Below are 21,611 nucleotides of genomic sequence, written 5' to 3'. Positions count from 1 at the left end.
ACGAAAAAATACAATATTTTTACGATTTTTCATGTAAAAGTCATGTAATTTTATATTGTTTTAAGTGACTAATTTTATGAGCTATTGCTCCTATGTGTTACGAACATTTCGTCCATACATCATTTTAGTGTAGAAATTCGTTTTCATTGACTAATTATCAAAAGTTTGTCACGTTGATACTAAAAATTGTACAGAGTTGCCAGCATAAAATAAAACAAAGTTACCCATGATTTAAACGTCATTACACTTCTTTGTCTCATCTGCGTCAGTTTAAATTTGGTGCAGTTGGTTGAGCATGAGATTGTGGATTCGAAGATTCAAGGTTCGAGTCCTGGAATAGCTTTTTTTTGCGTCTCGATCCTGCTATAAGTTGATGAAACTACGCACTGCATCTCATTGCAATTTGGCATCATAGCATTGTTTCGAAACCGTAGAGTGCATAGTAAGAATGAAGTTTCCCTTCATCGTGTAGTTGTGCTGATTTGTGGGTAGATAGATAACAAGTAAGCCGCACCCACAGTTGTCTGTAAAATGTTGCATCCAGAAGCAGTTCCATCATCGTATTGAATTGTTTTAGCTAAATTGATCATTATCACACAGATGCTCAATATTTCGCCCAGCTGATCTCGTCGACACGATTTATTGTCAACAAGTATAAACTAAATATCTAGCTAGTTCTGGAATGGGCTTAATTGACAGATCCCGATCATTATTATTTGGGAGATTGCGTGTAAGTCATGGAGGTTCATCATCCTAACTGCTACAAAGAAATAAAAAAAAAATTTATCATGGATTGAGCTTGAACCTGGGACCTTCTGATCCGCAGGCTCGAGCCTTACCATCTGCACCATTTCTGATACTTAAATCAAAAGACATTAGAATACGATGGCATGACGTCTTAATCATGGGTAACTTTGTTTCAATTCGTGCTGGTAACTCTGTGCGATTTTTAGTATCAACGAGACATACTTTTGATAATTAGTCAATGAAAATGAATTCCTACACAAAAACGATGTATGGACGAAATGTTCATTACACAAAGGAGTAATCGCTAATCAATTTAGTCACTTAAAACAATATAAAATTACATGACTTTTATATGTAAAATCGTAAAAATATCGTGTTTTTTCGTGATTTTTCAACTAAAATTGTTGAATAACTTCGAAATACGCAATTTAAACACCGAAGTGTTTTCGGCAAAGTTGTAGAGTATTGTTCTAACTATATCCTAACGGTATCTCCGGCATCTTTTCGGAGCAATTTTGTGAATTTCTGAGTAAATTTCTGTGAAAACGGCTAAAAAAACACAAAATCGATTTGATACACCTTTAAATCTTAATCAATTTGGCTCAATTTTGGACTGAAGACTTGGTTTTACATGTGGATTGATAATTTGATGTGTCACGGAGAATCGGAGAAAAAAAGTTTCAAAGTGAACAGGTCTATTGAGCAGCTTTTGCTCTATTTTGCAGGAGTGAATTCCAACTTTGAAGTCACTATGAAGTGCCATAGAGTTTTTGTGGGGTACGACTTAAAGGTGAGTTCAACAAGTGAAGGTGGCGAAAAGAAAATTGAGCGGTGAATTGACCAGGCTTTCATTCGTCATACGAAAAATAAGAAAAAATGTCAACTCGTAAGTAGAGTGAGACTTGAAACTACGCGTAGTTATTTATTTTCCAAAGCTACAGAGGCTTATTATCGATGATCTACATCTATCTAATGAGGCATTGGCAAAGGTAAGTTCGAATATCAGTAGCTAATTCTTGTTTTTTTTATCTGTATTAACGAGATTTTTAGCCCTGGGCTAGTTCATCTCGGGACCCACGTTTTACTTCCCTTCCGAAGGAAGAACTCACATTTTATGAGTTTGTCGGGAGTGGGATTCGATCCCAGGTCCTCGGCGTGATAGTCAAGTGTTCTATCCATCCAACCAGATCCGCTCCTCTAATTCTTGGTAATTTTCCGTTTGATGTGACGGAAATTAGCGCGTATGACGCTGCATTTTTCTATCCTATGAAAATTTAACAAAATCAGTAGAAAGATAGCGGAGAAATTGAGATAGGTTCAAAGTAGGTGGCAGTGTATTATAGGAGACCCAATTTTGCAGGGGTGTTGTCCGGTATTCTTCCATCATACCCAGCCTACTGTACTATTCCGGCTTTGGCCACATTCTAGATGCTGAGTTCGCCTAAGAGTGCAGCGAGCAAAAATCAAAATTCCTCATATAAAGGTTGTTACATGGGGAAGGAAAGGGGTCTAAAATTGGAAAATTGTGCGTTACGTAATATGCGAATGAACCCTAAGCTCAGTGGTTCCCATTCTACGGTCATGGGCCAAGCGAATTTCTCATGAATCGAAGGTGTAAGGATGAAGTGAAAAGAAGTTTCGAATTACACACTTCTGTAAGAACTTGTCGAAATGTAGTTGTATTGCAAAGAACAGTGGCTCCCAATTTGGCGTCACGGGTCAGAAGAATTTCTCAAGAAACGAAAGTGCTAGGAAGAAGTGCAAATGTTTCAGATTAATCATCTCAAATATCAATATCAATATGCCGCAATTACAACGTACCCACACATCAATTGTTCATCGATATTGAATCGGCGTATGACACAATCGATCGAGATCAGTTATGTAAGATTATGCACGAATACGGATTTCCGGATAAACTGACACGAATGATCAGGGTGACGGATGGATCGAGTGATGTGCGTAGTTCGAGTATCAGGGACACTCTCGAGTCCCTTCGAATCTCGCAAAGGTTTACGGCAAGGTGATGGTCTCTCCTCAGGATGTCGGATATCAACTAGATTAAAATTTAAACTCGAGAACAATCCAACCGATACAAGTAGACGTATATAGTGTACAGCGAGCTAGGTGGGTCGATCAAGTGGAGGACGATTTGCGAACCCTTTGCAGAGTGTAGGACTGGATACGCACAGCCATGGACCAAGTCCTACGTACATCAGAGGACACTCAGGCCTTAGTCTGATCGGTAAGGTAAGGTAAAGTAAGAAAGTCATTAAAAAGTTGTTTTATAAAATCACGAAAATATCAAATCTGTTCACTCTTCGACTAGCTGCACAGGCGGCGCGGACTGTGGCCACGGAAAACGAGGAACTTCGGGACACTCGGACGGCACTGTATAAAAAGACACGGACTTAATAAAACGACCGTATCGTGCGGTGGTCAAAAGCCAATTAGCTGTTTATTGCATTGTTAATGTCAAGCTAGCCCTAATCGTCTTCGGGTTCGGGTATTATCGGTAAACTAGGTATAATACAAAGATACATGGAGAGACAAGGACAACTGTTGTACAAATTTGGAGAAACTCTACACAACAAAATCTACCTAGCTTAACATGTATTTGGATTTTCAATTATTACACTCAACAAGCTGCCCCCATTGAAATTGATAAATTTCAATCTCATTATTCGCTGTCGTTCTCGTCTTCGTGGAGGTCGTCGTCAGGCTGCACAACGTTGTCGTCCACCGGCAGTAGGCACAGCTTCGCAATTGGTCTTCGAACTAGTTTGCCACCAGATCGTACATTGGCCACTCGTACCAGTCCGTCCAGTCCAGGGCACACTTGCTCGATCCTCCCCAGTTTCCAGTTCATCGGTGGCTGGTTGTCTTCTCGGATGATCACCAACTGTCCACGCTTCACAGGGTTTGTCCCATTTGTTGCGGTTCTGCAGTGTCGTAATGTAGTCATTCGACCATCGGGCCCAAAAATGTTGCACCATTTGGCACTGTCGTTGCCAGCGGGAAAGTGTAGTCTCTTTGCGGTCGGTTAGGTCGGGTTCAGCAATGTCGGTCAACGGACGTCCCACCAGGAAGTGGCCAGGAGTTAGCGGGCTGATGTCACTGGGATCTTCTATGCGGGAGAGGACGGTGGTGTACTCCTCGAAGTTCATGTTGGCGGTTCCAGTGATGCGCTTCAAGAGGTATTTGGCAGAGCGTACGCCGGCCTCCCACAAACCTCCAAAGTGTTGGGCGGAAGGTGGGATCAGGTGCCATTCGATTGCTGATTTGGCCAAAAGTCGTCCAACTTGGTTTTAAGTTGTTGTGACCGGAACATGTCGTACATTTCCCTCAGCTTGTTCTTGCTACCGACGAAATTAAGGCCATTATCGGAAAACAGTTTAGCGCATTTACCTCTTCGGGAGACGAAACGGTGTAGGGCCGCAATGAAGGCATCTGCGGTCAAATCTCCTACCAGCTCCAGGAGTATGGCTCGAGTAGCGAAGCATACAAACACCGCTACATATGCCTTGTAGGTGACGGATGATCGCTTATTATGTTGACGGATGTAGATTGGCCCGCAAAAGTCGACTCCAGTGTTGAAGAAGGGGTACACTCCCTCCAAACGAGATTTCGGTAGGTCTCCCATTTGTTGCTGCATGGAGATCGGTTTCGCTCTGAAGCACGTGATGCACTTTCGGATGACTTGTCGGACAGTGCTTCGCCCGTGAAGAACCCAAAATCGTCGTCGCAGCGTTGTTAGCAGCATTTGCTGAGGAGCGTGGAGCATTTCGACGTGGTACGCTCTGATCAAGGCCAGTGTGAACGGGTGACCAGACGGTAGGACCATGGGATGTTTCTGCGCTGCGGGAATGGCAGCATGGCGAATTCTTCCACCAACTCGCAAAACGCTGAACCGAGACTTCTCTACGAACACAGAATAGGTGATTAATTTGCTTTTATGGTGAATTACCTTTCCAGAGCGTAGGCGTTGGATGTCGTCTGGGAAGGCTTCTCTCTGCGCAATGCTGGTCAGGGCCACTGTTGTTTGATGAAGTTCTGGAACGGTCAGCTCTCCGTATCGATGATCCTTCTGGTGCCCCTTACGAACGTGATCGATGAATCGTAGCATCCAGGCCATTTTTCGTTGCATTTTCCGGAACTCACTTTCGATCTCGAACAACCGGAACTTTACAGGAGGGTCTGTGACTGTGAGGCTAATTGTGGTGTTTTTCGTTTCCGGGAGCTGCTCAGCGGGTGTGTTTTGTGGTTGGTTCGGCCAAAAGGTGTCGGTTTCTCGCAGAAACGGTGGTCCAGTCCACCATTGTTCGCAGTCTTTGATTTCGCTCGATAATAGACCTCGGGATAGGACATCAGCAGGGTTGTCGAGGGTATTGACGTACCTCCATTCCATGTCGTGCGTCAGGTTTTGGATGTCTATGACGCGATTGCAGACGAAGGTTTTCAGTCTGCTTGGGTCGGTCCTAATCCAAGCTAAAGTGGTCGTGGAATCGGACCAGAGAGTGATTCTGGAAAAGGTAATGCTCAAGTTTTGCGTTATGTTAGAAATCAATCGTGCAAGTACAAGCGCACCGCAAAGTTCGAGACGTGCGGTAGTCAGTTTTGCGTTTTTGAGGGGTGCGATTCGAGACTTAGAAGTTAGCAATAGTACCGAACAATCGTTATTCGAATCGACCGATCGAATGTAGGTGCATGCACCGTAGCCCAGGTCAGATGCATCGCAAAAGCCGTGCAATTCTATTCTGTTTGGTGAATTGTAGGGGAGTACACAGCGTGGAATCGAGATTTCGCCCATTTGAACGATTTGGTTGCGGAAACATTCCCAAGATTCGGTCTCTTCGGTGCTCAAAGCTTCGTCCCAGTCCACTTCGAGGTGCCACAGTTTCTGCAGCTTCACTTTCGCAGCAAAGATCAGCGGACCCAGCAAGCCTAGTGGGTCGAACAGTTTGGCAATGTCCGAATTTACAGTTCGCTTCGTTGGTTGGCCGGTATGGAACTGAGTCTCGTGTACTTTGGTGAGGAACACATCGTTGCGGGGCTGCCAGGTTAACCCTAATGTTCGTGTGGTCTTCTCGTCCTCAAAAAATGCGATTTGCTCGGCGTCGGTATTCGGAACGCATTGCAACAATGCAGGGTGATTGGAGGCCCACTTGTGTAGCACAAAGCCTCCGGATGACATCATTTCGACGAACTCGGATTGCATCGCACAGTGGCTGATTTCGTCATTTTAGCGCGCTTAATTAATAACTTTTCAACTATGACGTTTAGCGTCATGGTGTCTTCGAGAAAGTTTTTCACTATCACAAGGAGCTTCTTTTAAACTATTGTGAAAAATGATTAAACCCCCTAAAAGTGAGATAGAAAATTTATTTTTTGAATTTTTCAAGATACAAGGTTGGCGTCTTCACAAAAGTTATAGAAAATGTTGTTTGGAGCAACTTTGTCGAAGACGCCAAGTTTGTAACTCCGTTACTTTTCAAGATACGTTACGTTTTCTATAATCAGCCCCTTGAAAAGGGTTTTTTCGCAATAACTTACCAATAACTGATTCTACATTTTTCTCATGTTCTACAAATTTATAGATAATGGTAAAATACACAATTTTGCCGAACATGACGAACCGCTAATTTCAAAAATAAAATAGTTACAACGGTTTTTATAGTGTTTTGGGCCATATTTCAAGCATATGTAACTTAGCTATAGGCAATTATATGCAAATTTCCTTTTACGCGTGTGAAAGTACAAGTAATTGTCTCTCTTAGAAAGCCAAAATCATTGAACTGTAAGAGACTGTAAGATGGTTTTTGTATATAAAGTTACAACCATTTATGGAACTTTTATATGGGATTTATTTATATCTTCAACATATTTATTTGACAGTTCATGTCAGCTTGCATATTTATTGTTATTGTAAGTGTGTGTAATGTACAGAAAGGTTTGTGGTGTATTCTGGATCATTCATAAAGTACGTTACATGAGAACTTACCATCAACTTCTATTTTCATACTAACTCACAGTGCTCCACGTAGTCCAAGAAAATAACGCATAAAGTGTTACTTCTTTTGTCAGATCACAATTTAACAGCAGCTTACTTTAAAGTGCAATAAGATTTATAATTTACTATCACCAATGTAGACATGTACTAATGGAAGCGTTCACAAAATATGTCACGCGCAAGTTTGGAAATTGAAATGACGCTTCGTTCGCTCTTTTCATAGACTACGTGTAGCACTTATTAAGAAAATAGAAGTAGATGGTAAGTTTTCATGTAATGTACTTCATGAATGTTCCATAATACACCACAAACCTTTCTATACATTCACACACACTTACAATAACAATAAAAATTCAAGCTGACATCAACTGTCAAATAAATATGTTAAAGATATAAATAAATCCCATATAAAAGTTCCATAAATGGTTGTAAGTTTATATACAAAAACCATCTTACAGTCTCTTACAGTTCAATGATTTTGGCTTTCTAAGAGAGACAATTACTTGTACTTTTACACGCGTAAAAGGAAATTTGCATATAATTGCCTATAGCTGAGTTACATATGCTTGAAATATGGCCCAAAACACTATAAAAACCGTTGTAACTATTTTATTTTTGAAATAAGCGGATCGTCATGTTCGGCAAAATTGTGTATTTTACCATTATCTATAACTTTGTAGAACATGAGAAAAATGTAGAATCAGTTATTGGAAAGTTATTGCGAAAAAACCCTTTTCAAGGGGCTGACTGTAGAAAACGTAACGTATCTTGAAAAGTAACGGAGTTACAAACTTGGCGTCTTCGACAAAGCTGCTCCAAACAACATTTTCTACAACTTTTGTGAAGACGCCAACCTTGTATCTTGAAAAATTCAAAAAATAAATTTTCTACACTCAAACCTCCATTTAGGTAGGATCCATTTAGGTAAAATCTATTTAGGTCCCTCCATTTAGGTAACGTTACCTAAATGGAATTTGATTGTGTTCAGATCAGTTGGAGTATTTAAGATTAGGTATAAGATTGGTTTATGGGAAAGAAGTAGTGAGTGGTGTTAGGGGGTGGGTATGGGGGGATGGGGGGGGGGTGCATGGTTGCCTCCCCCCCCCCCCCCTCATGCAGTGTTGAAAAGTGCCAGTATCCAGCGTCATTTCCAGCTGAAATTGAGATAATCAACCATCCTTCCATCATTCCATTGATATTAGCTCCAGCATTGATGACGTCAAACCCGACATCAACCTATCATTCACCTGTTTTTATTTTGGCCACCAAACCCAACATAGACTCAACAGTTGTTTGATGTTGGTCCAACAATGGCCCAACATACGATAAAAATTGACCCGACTTTGATCCGACATTCAACAATTTTTCAGTCTGGCGGAATTTTGCAGGGATTTTCGTGTTTCGTGCCCAGCTAGTCATTTGAATGACAATTCTGATCTAAGACCCTCCAAAACCCCCTAAAACGCCCCTGAAGCCCCTCCCCTCCTGAAACCCACCCCCTCCTGAAACTCCTTGAAAGCCATCTGAAACTCCGCATGATCTCCTTTAAATCTCCTAGTAACTCTCCCTTGTTGAACTTCTTTGTATCCTTGTAATCCATTTAGGTAATAAACTGAATCCATTTAGGTAATGAATCCATTTAGGTAAAAATTCTATTTAGGCAGTCCCGACTCATTACCTAAATGGAGGTTTTAGTGTATCTCACTTTTAGGGGGTTTAACCATTTTTCACAAAAGTTTAAAAGAAGCTCCTTGTGATAGTGAAAAACTTTCTCGAAGACACCATGACGCTAAACGTCATAGTTGAAAAGTTATTAATTAAGCGCGCTAAAATGACGAAATCAGCCACAGTGCATCGCCATCGCTTCTTCCACTGTATTCGCCCCACTCAACAGGTCGTCCATGTAGTAGTCTTCGGTTCCCGCCTTCGATGCCAAGGGGAAACGCTCACTCTCGTCTTCGCACAGCTGCTTCAGTACACGTGTCGCAAGGAAGGGTGCACATGCCGTGCCGTAAGTGACTGTAGCCAACTGGTACACCTCCAAAGGAACGACCTGTTGCGAACGCCAAAAAATCTGTTGCCATTTGCGATCTTGCGGCCTTATGACGATCTGCCGGATCATTTGGGCGATGTCAGCAGTGAACGCAATTTTTGGGATTCGGAATCGCACGACTGTATCTGCTAACTTTCGCTGGACCACAGGACCGACAAAAAGGTGATCGTTCAATGACGTCCCCGTCGTTGTCATCGCCGACGCATCAAAAACGACTCTCGTCTTAGTAGTGGTGCTCGCCGGGTTGAACACCGCATGATGGGGCATGAAGTACGCTCCCTCGACCATCTGGTTTGTCTTGACCATATGCCCTTGATCGTGATAGTCTGCCATGAATGCTCGGTACTGCTCGTAGACGTTCGGGTTGTGTATCAATCGTCGCTCAACTTGTACAAATCTGCGCAGTGCCATCGTTTCGCTCTCGCCCAATTGATCGATGCTGTTCTTGAGTGGCAATCCAAGTTCGTATCGCCCATCTGGTAGTCTCCGACATGTCTCTTGGAAACTTCGTTCAGCAGCTAGTTCATCTTCGGTCAACTTTCGAGGCTCGGGAATGGCTTCCGTTTCCCAGAACCTGCTCATCTGTTCGCTCAACGCTTCGTTCGTCACGACTCCGCACATCTTCGAGGAAGATTGCTCTGCTCCCTGCTCGCTAACTGCACCACCAACTACCCTTCCAAAAATGGTCTCTTTACACCAGAACGTGTGATCATCTGTCAACGAAAACGATTGACCTGTGAATAGCTCATTGAACACTTGGATTCCTAGCAGCATATCGATTCGTCGCGATCGATTGAACGAAGGGTCTGCCAGTGCTACATCTGCTGGAATCTGGTCGGAATCTATTTGGAACGACTTTATTGGTAGGTCGGTTGTGACCTTTTTTATGACCAAAAATTCCAAATTGAACGAGGCATTGGTCAAGGTGGAGCGAATCGTTGCTCTGACCTTGTCTTTGATCAATTTAGGTGAGCCAGTGACACCAAGAATGTTGACATTCGCATTCGTTTTCGGTAGCTTCAATACATTGACAAGTTGTGCTGCGATCAAATTATGCATCGAACCACAATCGAGTAAAATTCGACACTCAATTGAGTTCCCATGAGCATCTTCTACTAGCCCGACAGCTGTGTAGAGCACGTATTGGTGTGATCGTGTAGTCGCCGGAGAGATATGACTGATCGCCGAGTTGATCGACGAGGGGGTAGGAGCAGTTGAAGATCGTTGTATGGGGTGCGAATCTGGTGGCGAACATCTCTTGCAGAAGATGACGAGTTCGAATCGGATTCATGCAGCAACGTGTGGTGTCGACGACCACATTTACGACACGAGCTACCCTTGCATTCATGCGAGTACTGCTTATTGCTGAAGCAGTTCAAGCAAATACCTAGGCTCTTGATCTTGGCAAAGCGATCGTTTGGAGCTAGGTTCAGAAATTGGTCGCATCGATTCAAAAAGTGTGTACCTTTGCAAACGAAACAGGTGACATTACCGAAGCTGGGTTTTTGGGCGTATGTTTTCTCGGGAAAGGTTCTCACCACATGAGACCCAGAGCGTTCTGGTGGTAGACGCGAAGACTGATTAGGCGCAGTATATTTTCCAAGATGTTCTCCAGACAGCGGCAGCGAGATTGTAGGAAGTCCAACAACTTATCCCAGGATGGCAGGGCGTTGTCGGTCAATTGCAGCTCAAAATCCTTCCGAGTGCGAGCATCAAGGCGAGTGCAGACCAAGTGGATCAGAAGCTGCTCCGAAAGAGGTTCGAGTTTTAATTCGAGGTTGGCTAAGGCTCGAATGTTACGCGTGACGTCATTTAGCAAATTTCGCAAGGCTGAACCAGATTCGCGGAGAATGGGTTTCACATGGAACAATTGGGCAATATGCTTGTCGGCTAGGATCCTTTTGTTCTTAAACTCCGAACAAAGAGCCATCCAAAGGGACGCGAAGGAATCCTCGGATGACTGAACATGGCGCGCGGCACCATCTTGTATGGCGGCTTTGAGGTAGAACAACTTCTCACTTTCCGAAAGACCTTCACGACGCTTCACAAGGGCATTGAGCTGGTTCTTGAAGCTAACCCAATCTTCCAGTTGGTCATTGAACCGGGGAAGGGAAATGTCTGGCAATTTGGGATGGGAATCTTGGCTAGTTGCACTAGAAACTTGGGCTGACACTGGCTTTGGGGGATCTATATCACGGAGTTTGCTACGGATAAGATGGCGGATTTCGTCGAGCGTGTCTTCAACCCCCTCACTAGTCATTTGCCAATCTTCGACCTCATCTTCTTTGAGCAACCCGTACAGCTTCACTTCTGTCTTATGGAAATAGGAACGCATTTCATTTACTGACTGTAGCTTGTCTTCAAGAAGAGACTTGTTTTGCTTCTCGGAATCAAAAGAACGCACAAAAATGAGCAATTTTTCCGCACGGGACTTAATGCTGTCCATCATGGCGAGAATAGGAGGACAAGAGAATTTTCTTCTCGGCGGCCATTGTTGGCTAGGCTTCACTCCCGGAAACAACGCACCCACTTGCACGATCTTATGATTTCTAACGCTTACCAATTCTCCAGCTGGTATTCTTCAATGGCGCACAACACCGCAGGCTTTAGACCTTCACAGCACGATTCCCCACTCTATGTACGCTTTCTTTTTGTCCGAAGACCACTCTTTCTCCACAATTATGCAATTTCTTCTCATGCACAAGCTCAATTTCTTCTTCAGTGTCCAATTTAAATTGGTAACTGTTCGCATTCAATACTTCACGTTCACAAAGCGCACACAATGTCCAGCGTCCATTTCACAATCACACAATGCCCATGCACACTCGACCGAGTTCCACGTTTTCTGTGGTCACTTCTCCGAACTTTCAATCGTCCAGCACAGATCCACGGGTCACATCCGGGACAAATCTGGTTCGAAGGACCACTTCTATATGTTCACTCTTCGACTAGCTGCACACGCGGCGCGGACCGTGGCCACGGAAAACGAGGAACTTCGGGACACTCGGACGGCACTGTATAAAAAGACACGGACTTAATAAAACGACCGTATCGTGCGGTGGTCAAAAGCCAATTAGCTGTTTATTGCATTGTTAATGTCAAGCTAGCCCTAATCGTCTTCGGGTTCGGGTATTATCGGTAAACTAGGTATAATACAAAGATACATGGAGAGACAAGGACAACTGTGGCACAAATTTGGAGAAACTCTACACAACAAAATCTACCTAGCTTAACATGTATTTGGATTTACAATTATTACACTCAACAAAATCAATGATAGTGAATTAGGGTGTGGGTCAATCTAACCATTACCTGTCATTATTGCCTTATAATTGATTGGTTGGTGATAGTAACAATAGTACAATATCAGTAGTCAACTGACAAGACTGATATTGAACGGTACTCTGTCAGAGAGCAGTGCGTTAAACGCATCCCATCATGAAATAGGGGTCACCAGTTTAGATGCATCTTCTATTGGGAACAGGCGGTTCTAAGTGTTGAGCAAATTGAGACAGCTTTCCAGGCTAATCGAAAATAAAATATATTGTAACTGGATTTCATACAAACCAGAATCGAAATTAGGCTGCATAATTTAAATTTGTAATATGGAATTATTTATTAGACTCTAGGAAGGTTTCAAACATATTACAATCATACTATTACAATTATAACCCAGATTTCATGCTATGTATGAGCATCATTATTATTATTCAGTTAATATTAGATGTACATTGATTCTAACTCACCGTCTTACATTAAACATCTGTAGCTCTGTCTAATTCAAGTACATCCAGCATATCACCACATATGCATGAAACATGTCCCATCCAGATCAGCTCCAGAGATGTCTTTATAGCATTAACCCTTATGTGGCCGACAGGGTACCCGGGTACCCAGCACCCATTTAAAAAGCACGGTGTAGAAAAAAGCAAAAAAATTGTCGGACACATAACGGTTAAAACCCTCGGCACACACGTTCCTGCTAATGGGATCTGACGACGACAGACAACTCCGCCGCCGACAACGACGACGAGGATGATACTATGATGCCAAACTGATTGCCCCCAAGAAATAGGAGTACGTATGGTAAAGGAAAAGAAAAATAAAACCTTCCAGTAGTGATGCGGGAGCCTCCCATCTGGATGAAGATGGCAAAATGATGGCAAATGGTGGCTCACTTGAACTCCGCCGCCTGCTCTGGCATCCAGCCGCAGCATGCGTAAGGACATCGTCGTCCTCGTCGTCGGGATGGAAAGGAAAGTCAAGCCGCGGGAGCTAGCTTCCGCTTCGTTGCTCTACATGGAGCCTGGGTCGATTGGGACCATAAATGGGTCAGGCTGGGGGTGTCTGGACGAATAGAGCCGGAAGCAAAGTGCTGGAAATAAAATTTATGTGGAAAATTGCCTACAGACAGGCTGGCTGACTTAATTGCATCACATATTTTTCCATATATTACGATTATAGTTTATTACGCCCAGCGCTGGGGCTCTTGTATGCTCCCACACTGGCAGCCAAGCGAGACCGACCGTTCCAGCAGATAAGTCGGGATCAGGAGCCGAAAGCTGTAGAAGTGGTGCGGTAGTTTGTTTATCCTAGGGAAATGAGATTTTTCATGTAGCAAAAGAAGGACGTCGTTGCAGAAAAAATACAGCGTGGAAGATCATCCTAGGCTAAGCGTAGCGTTCGTTGGCTGCCGCTGCTGAGAGCATCCCTGAATTAGTGAAATATCCATTCCGCTGGAATTATTTTTGCCATCCTTACGCTTTCACGTTGCCACCAGCGTTCGTCGGTTCGTGCGATAACCACTCCTATGCTCTTCATATTTTATGAGGTAATTTGTATGTTTCTTGCCACGGCCCTCGCTGTTTTTTTTGCTTGTTTGCTCGGTGTTCGACAGCAACTTGGCCAACGACGGATGCCCGCAAAGTGCGATACGGTCATTTCACGTACATACTTGGAAAGGCCATTAATTACTGGCAGCAACAGCACTAATTGGCGTTCAATAAATAACGAATTACTCGGTCACTCCCACGCGCGCGCGAAGGGTCAGTCTGTGTGATAAAAGTTTACAGGCGGAATGCGGAACTGGGTCGCGACCACTTAGCGGAAATTATGGCCGAGTCAAGCCGGGAATGACTTGTTCCGGGAATTTAAGAGGACGTGAAAAAACCTACAACTACAGACGTTTCAATGATTAGCATATTAGTTTATGTAAAATTCAATTTAATGATTTTTTCTTTTTCTTCCAGACAATTACCTTAAACTGAACTGAAACCTGCCACAAAAGCTCGGTTAATTGGACTAGTGGCAGTGGCTTGATTTATCCAACAGGGGGGAAGGAAAAATTCTGAAACTGCATTGAAAGTAAACTAAACCTGAAACGAAAATAAACTGAAACTGAACAATCAATAAACAAAAACTGGATAGAAACTGAGCAGAAACAGAACCTAAACAGAGACTGTAAAAAAACTAGTTAGAAACTGTACAACAATTGAAGAGAAATCCCTGAACAAACACTCTTAGCCCTCAAAGCACAAATTTATATGAAAGTCAGCTGCAGTAACTGTGATGATGCTTTTTCAGCTACAGCCTTTTCTTATCGCTTTAAAACCGTTTAAATATTCCTACCTATTCTATTTCCAGTTAGATTGAAAATTAATTCTACAAACACATTTCGGTCTAAATGTTCAATCCATGTAACTTTATGGCAACTAATCCACATTCCCAGACGATAAAAATGCACTCACCCTCAAATTCTGAGGCACGAATTCACCATAAAACTCGACAAAAGGCAACTCAATTGAACCGGAAACTTATTCTCCAATAGAACGTGACGATTTAACCAACCCGTCGTCGTCATCGTTGGTTTTTCCTCCCCTCTCGTCGAACTCCCTTGGAAAATCATTCATCTGGGGGCGGTAGTGGAAATGTAAAAAAAGCTCAAACCCACTTGAGCAAAAGTTAATCTTATTTGACAAATGCAATAATCTCCTCCTTGGAGTTTTCAATTCCAACGTTGCGCCACCGCCCCGCCATCATTCTCGTTCGCTCAACTACTATTGTGAATTGACGTGCTTGATTGGTGTGGTACGAGTGAGGATCGGTCCGAGGAATTGAGTTTTATTTTCGTTTATTTGTATAACAAACTGCTCAAGTGTCTTAATTTGCCTTTATTCGTCCTCTGCGATTGAATATAACCCAACAAGCCGTTAAGAAAATTGGCTGCTTTGCAATTTCTTCAAAAGGCGAGGCATTACTGATTCGCGTGAATACGGTTTCATAAAATTTAGATATAAATTGGATGTCAAATCATTTTTGCGTTCTCACGAATTCAAGAATGATATCTCTTGTGAATGTTCGGTGCACCATAACTGTAAGAAAAAATTTCTTTGAGGACTGGAAACAATTCCTTACAAATTAAAAAAAAATAATGCCTGGGTATTTTCACCACTTTTCGTACCCCTAACAAGTGAGAAATTTCTGGGAGTAGTATTTCTTTCAGGAATTCCATCAGATTCCAAGGAGTCTTCCGAAGATTTTTGGGAAAATTTTACGATTTTTTTTAAATTTTTTTCCAAGGAGTTTTTTGGAAATTGTTCCAAGGATTCCTCCAGAAATTCCCCCAGGAATTTTAAAACAAAACACCAGCAGATTCTTGAAAACACACCCAAGGATTCAATCGGAAATTCCAATGGATTTTCTTCGAGAATTTCGACAACAAAATCTATAAGAAAATTTAGCATGGATTATTTCAGAAATTCCCAAGAGATTCTTCCAAAAATTCGTCTAAGGATTCATTCAACAAATTCTCTCGATTTTTTTTATTTCAGAAATTTCTCTAAGGATTCCTTTTTGAAACCTTTCATATACCATTCCTGAAAATGTTCAAAAATTCTTTGAACTTAGTTTAGTTATTCCTCCAGGGATTCGGCTTTTTTTTTTCAAGGAGTCCTCCTGAAATCCCCCCAAGAAATCTCCCAACAAAAATCGGACATTTCTTAGGAAATTCCACCAGGGATTCTTCACAAATTAGTCCAGACCTATCCTGCCGTGAATCGCAAGTCAGTCCCATATGTAAAAAGTAGGCATTGAGAAAATGGCCTCTGAAGTTTTCAAATTCGATTTCTATGTGATACTCTAAAATATCGCCATGAATTGAAAACTTCTGCGATCATCATGAAACTTTCACACATTGTTTTAAACGTGACAACGTAACAGTGAAAAATATAAAACTGGCTAAAATAGTGTCAGGTTTTGTACTGGAGGATGCACAAGTTCGTAATGGGACTGACTTGCGATTACATTTCATTATGGGACAATCTGACTTGGTGTTGTTTTTCAATTTTACTGAACAAACTATATATTATTTTGCACGTAGCTGAAAGATCATCCAAAGAAAGCTCGAAAACGGTCATTAACTCATTTTTGCCCAAAATGCAGATGGGACTGACTTGCGATTCACGGCAGTATCATTAGTAGATAGTCTTGGGTATTCTTTCAAAAACTCTTCAAAGATTTTTTCAGAAATGTTTACGGGAATCTTTCAAAATCCTCTGAAAATTTCTCCAGAAACTTCTCCAGAGATTCCTTAGAAAATTTATCCACGGATTCCTCCAGAAATTTCTACAGGACATCCCTCATGGATTCTAGCTAGCAATCATCTAAGGATTCATTTGGAAATACCTCCCAAAAATATTCTTTAAAAAATTGCAGGAGAATTGGTTCGAAGTTTTCACAAAATTATTATTATTATTATTATTATTATTATTATTATTATTATTATTATTATTATTATTATTATTATTATTATTATTATTATTATTATTATTATTATTATTATTATTATTATTATTATTATTATTATTATTATTATTATTATTATTATTATTATTATTATTATTATTATTATTATTATTATTATAGAGTTTTGGCACTTCTCAGCAAAAATTGCTGGAAACTTTCACCTACCCCGGGCAATCGGAATGCCAAAGGGGATTAGGCTCTGTGGATCTCATTAGCCGGTTTGTTATGCTTATCCTAATGAGTCTGCTTCGGATTTCAGTTGTGGTGATTCAGAAACCACCTAACCGTACTACAGGTTCCAAGAATCACCGCTTTCAGGATGCTGTTCAGGTCCTTCTTCAGTTCCAGCTCTTCTAGGGACCTTAGGAGAGATTTAGGGACAACTCTGGTTCTCCGGACAACTATACGGACGTCCTCCAAGTGCCACATCTGCTTCAACTCCTACGCTAGGTCGTGGTACTTGGTTATCTTGCCGGAGAACGTTGATTGTACATTATGGTCTAACGGTACAGCAATGTCGATGAGGGTTACCCGCTTCATCCTTTTGTCGTAATCCACAATGTCGGGCCGGTTGCCACGAATGAGAACGTCCGTAATGATCTCGCGATCCCAGTACAGCTTTATGCAACTATTTTCCAGAACCGGGTCCGGCTGGTACTTGTAGTAGGGTACAAATCTGTCGACCAAGTTGTGCTTTAAAGCAAGCTGTTGGTGCACAATCTTGGTGTAACTTCGTTGTGACGATCGAGGTAGGCAGATCCAGCTAACACTGAACAGCCTGCAACGACATGCTCGATCGTTTCTCCTACTGAATTGCACTTCCTGCAGCGGTCCTCCACGTCTTCGTGCAATATGTACCGCCGATAGTTCTTCGTCGCAATTACCCGGTCCTGGATGGCTACCATGAAACCTTCTGTTTCCGAGAAGAGGTCACCCCGCACCAGCCACGCGTTCGACGCCGCCTTATCGATGTGCTCGAGCTCCAGTTGATGGGGTTGCGTCCCATGCAACTCCTTCTGCTTCCACGCTACGATCATCTCGTCAACGGTGTTGATGTCGCAGTTTAGCTGATAATCCTCCTGCGCCAGATGCAGGGCGCTGTAACCGTGGTCAGCTTCACATACAGTGCGATACATTTCATGACGGTTCTGGCTTTCTTTGAAATATGCCCGCAACTGCTGGATCTGGGAGACACATAGTGCCTGGATATTGGTGACGCCTCTTCCTCCTACTGCGCGTGGCAGGGTGACTCTCCCGATGGACGACTTTGGATGGCGCATGCGGTGCTTGGTGAACGCCACTCGTACTGCTCGTTCTATCGCCTCGAGGTCAGTCTTGGTCCACTTTACCACCCCAAAGCTGTAGGTCAACAGGGGCACAGCAAACGTGTTGATCGCCTTCACCTTGTTGCCGGCTGACAGAAAGCTCCTCAGAACACAGTTGACACGATGCAAGAACTTGTCCTGCAGTTCCTTCTTGATCGCTGTGTGGCGAATACCTCTCAGTTGCAGGAAGCCGAGGTATTTGTACGCTTCGCCTTCAACCATATTCCGAATCTCCTCCTGTTTGTTGACGCGGAAGCAGCTGGCGTCCACTACTTGACCCCGGCGAAGATGGACTGGCCGACATTTCTCAATTCCAAACTCCATCCGGATGTCGTTGCTGAACACCGTCACAAGCTGCAACAGTTGATGCAGCCTCTGTACTGATTCCGCAAACAGCTTCAGGTCGTCCATAAAGAAGGTGTGGGTTATTCTTGTACTCCTTCCCCCACTTTTCAGTTGGGAGCCATAGTTGCATTGGTTGAGTGCTCTGCTGAGGGGGTTCATCGCAAGACAGAACCATAGCGGACTAAAGGTATCGCTTTGAAATATCCCCCTCCTGATGCTGAGAGTTCTGGACCGCAACACAGCTGTTCCGTCGGTAATTGTAGGGACGTGCTCCACATCCCCATAGCGTGTTGCATCAGCCTGATGACGTTCCCGTCTACCTTGTACAACTGCAGTACCTTAAGAAGGTACGAGTGCGGTACTGAGCCGTACGCCTTCTTGTAGTTGATGTACGCCATGCTCAGGTTCCTCTGCTTTTCGGTGACTTGACCCACAATGACTGCGTCTATGATGACCTGGTCTTTGCAGCCTTGCGTGTTTTTGCGACACCCTTTTTGTTCCTCGGTGATCACGTTGTTGGCATCGCAGTGGGCTTGTATCCTCCTCGCTATTACCGACGACAGCACTTTGTACAGACTTGAAAGGCACGTTATTGGTCTGAACTTTGCTGGGTCAGCTGTGTTGTGGTCCTTCGGCAGAAGATAAGTGATACCCTGGGTAATGAACTCTGGTAGCTGCGTGGGGTCTTCTAGCACCATGTTGAAGCATTCCGCCATCCGCCCGTGAATCGTCGTGAGTTTTTTATACCAAAAATTGTGCACGAAATCGGAACCTGGTGCAGCCCAATTTCTGGTATACCGGGTAGCCTCACGTATATCCTGGGCGGTTACTACGACCGCGGTCATGTCTCCAACTTCATTACACTGTCGCTCTTCTTCTGCTAACCACATCCCATCGTCGCTGTGCTGGACAGGGTTCTCCCATAGATTGGCCCAGAACTGTGTGACGTCGCCAATCTCCGGAAGGCCCTGTCCATAATCAGGCTTATCGTTTCAGATGCAGTTGTAGAACTCCCTTTCGTTATTGTTGAACATCCGGTTTTGTTCTTTCCGCTTCGAATATTCTCCATAACGCCGCGATCGTTTCGCAGTAGCACTCAACCGCTGTACATGGGTGTCGAGGATCTCCGTAATGTTGACTGAGATCTCGGAGTTCTGCGGGCTTCACAATTTCAGCAACATAACGAACTACTGTGTTAATCGACCAATCTTGGTCCGCAATGTAGCGATCCGGTTCTCTAAACGTCGCATCCACGCGGGTTTTTGTTTGCTGAGGCGTGTGCGATCTTCACCGTCTCCTTGCGGGCGCGTTTGTAATCCCAGCGCACAGTGGGAAAAATCGACCAAAAAAACGGATCTTTTAACGCCGCTGGTTTCGGTAAGAGAAGTTGACCATTTCTGACGTAAAAAATTACGAGAAATCGATTGATGCTAATTTCATTCACCGCACGGCAGGGGAAGTGGTCCATTTTGCCCCAATTTCCCCTTTTTCATACAAAAAGAGAATCAAAATGTTCTTTCAAACAACTAACACTACTGTAGATCATTGAAAATAGCTGTAGGTGTAATTGGAAGTTAATAGGAATCATGAGAATACATGAAAGATCCTTTTAAATGCTTATTTTGCCCCATATGCCCCAATAACTGTCGGATATTCACATTTTTTCCTAATTATGATTGGATTTTTGATGTTACTGACTTGAAGTTGATTTGTTTGGCATAAACAAAATCATCTTCGGAAGTTGTCCAATTTGCTCCATTTTGCCCTATTTTCATTAAAAAATTAGATTTAAAATGTATTTATGAAAAACAAATACTGCTATGGAACGTTGAAATAACTTTTAGGGGCAATTGGAAGCCAACAGTTATCATGCGCATATATGAAATATATTTCCCCTATTTTACCCTACATGCCCCTAAATCTGCTGGAAAAAGCCTATTTTGTATGGTTTTGTAATGTCGCTGGATGCAAAACATGAAGCCCTGGATCAGTTTTGATATATACGAACGCGGTTTATCGATTAATACTAGAATCATTCTCGGAATGGTATAAATAGCTGTCCATTTCACCCCAATTTGCCCTGATTTTTGTCATGTAATGAATAAATCAATTTGCCCTGATTTTTTCTCAAGTAGAATGAATAAATTAATTTCTCTTATTACCATTGATACTGAAACCAATGTTATCAACAAGACATATATATGACTTTTTCTATAATTTCAGCTTTTGATTGGGAATTAGGGGCATAATGAGCATTTTAAAAAATATGTAAAATATGCGCTATACTGATTAAATAGAACGTCTCAAAGCACCAAATAATATATTTAAGATGCTTCATTTAAGGGTTCATTCAAATATTACGTAACGCAAAATTTGACAATTTTAGACCCCCTCCCTCCCCCTACGTAACAACTTTTGTATGGGAAAATTTGAAATTTTGTATGAAGCGTAACACAGTGCTAGACCCCCTCCCTCCCCTCTTTGCGTTACGTAATATTTGAACGAACCCTAATCAGTTGTGTGTATATTTGCCACAATATAAGATTATGGTTAATGCTTATCGTACCCTGTATTCCCCATTAATGTAATATGTTTTAACTGTCCTTTCGATTACATTGGTTTCAGTACCATAAGTCTATCAATTCGGACATAAGCAAATGGGGGAAATCAATTCATTCATGAGGCGACAACAAATCAGGGCAAATTGGGGTACAATGGGCAGCTACTTGTACCCTCCCGTAAATGATTCTAAATTTTATCGATAAACCGTATTTGTATATATAAAAATAATCTGGGATTTCATGTATTGCAACCAGAGATATTACAAAACAATTGGAAAAATGTTATCATCCAGCAGTTTTAGGGGCATGTAGGGCAAAATAGGGAAAATATCTTTCATTTATGCGCATCATAGCTATTAGCTTCCAATTGCAACTAAAACTAATTTCAACGTTCCATTAACAGTATCTGTTTCTGATAAATATGGACATTTGAAAACTCATTTTTCTATGATAATAGGTCAAAATGGGGCAAATTGGACAACTAATGAAGATGATTCTGGTGATAACAGATCTAGCGCTTTTTGTAATGCAAAAAAAAAAGAAATTCAAATCAGTAACATTAAAAATTCATTCATAATCATGTAAAATTCACTATTTCCAGCAGTTGTTGGGGCATATGGGGCAAAATAAGCATTTAAAATGATCTTTCATACATGTTTATGATTTCTATTAACCTCTAATTACATCTGCAGCTATTTTCAATGATCTACAGTCGTGTCAGTTGTTTGAAAGTACATTTTGATTCTCTTTTTGTATGAAAAAAGGGC

The 21,611-nt window shown here is 42.3% G+C and overlaps 2 protein-coding genes across 2 annotated transcripts; both read right to left on the bottom strand.

The window, feature by feature from the left end:
- Positions 1–4,006: 4,006 nt before the first annotated feature.
- LOC115268206 (uncharacterized) lies at positions 4,007–5,965 on the bottom strand. Its single transcript, XM_062858332.1, has one exon. The coding sequence runs from the start codon at positions 5,963–5,965 to the stop codon at positions 4,007–4,009; it is 1,959 nt and encodes a 652-aa protein (XP_062714316.1).
- A 2,632-nt stretch (positions 5,966–8,597) lies between these two features.
- Positions 8,598–11,145, bottom strand: LOC115268205 (uncharacterized). The gene is made up of 3 exons (XM_029876260.2): positions 10,349–11,145; positions 10,135–10,307; positions 8,598–10,051 (listed from the first exon to the last, which is right to left on the bottom strand). The coding sequence occupies exons 1-3, from the start codon at positions 11,143–11,145 to the stop codon at positions 8,598–8,600; spliced, it is 2,424 nt and encodes an 807-aa protein (XP_029732120.2).
- Between the last annotated feature and the right edge of the window lie 10,466 nt (positions 11,146–21,611).

Source organism: Aedes albopictus, chromosome 3, assembly GCF_035046485.1.
Source record: "Aedes albopictus strain Foshan chromosome 3, AalbF5, whole genome shotgun sequence".
Lineage (NCBI taxonomy): Eukaryota > Metazoa > Arthropoda > Insecta > Diptera > Culicidae > Aedes > Aedes albopictus.
This window is presented reverse-complemented; position numbering and strand designations above follow the sequence as displayed.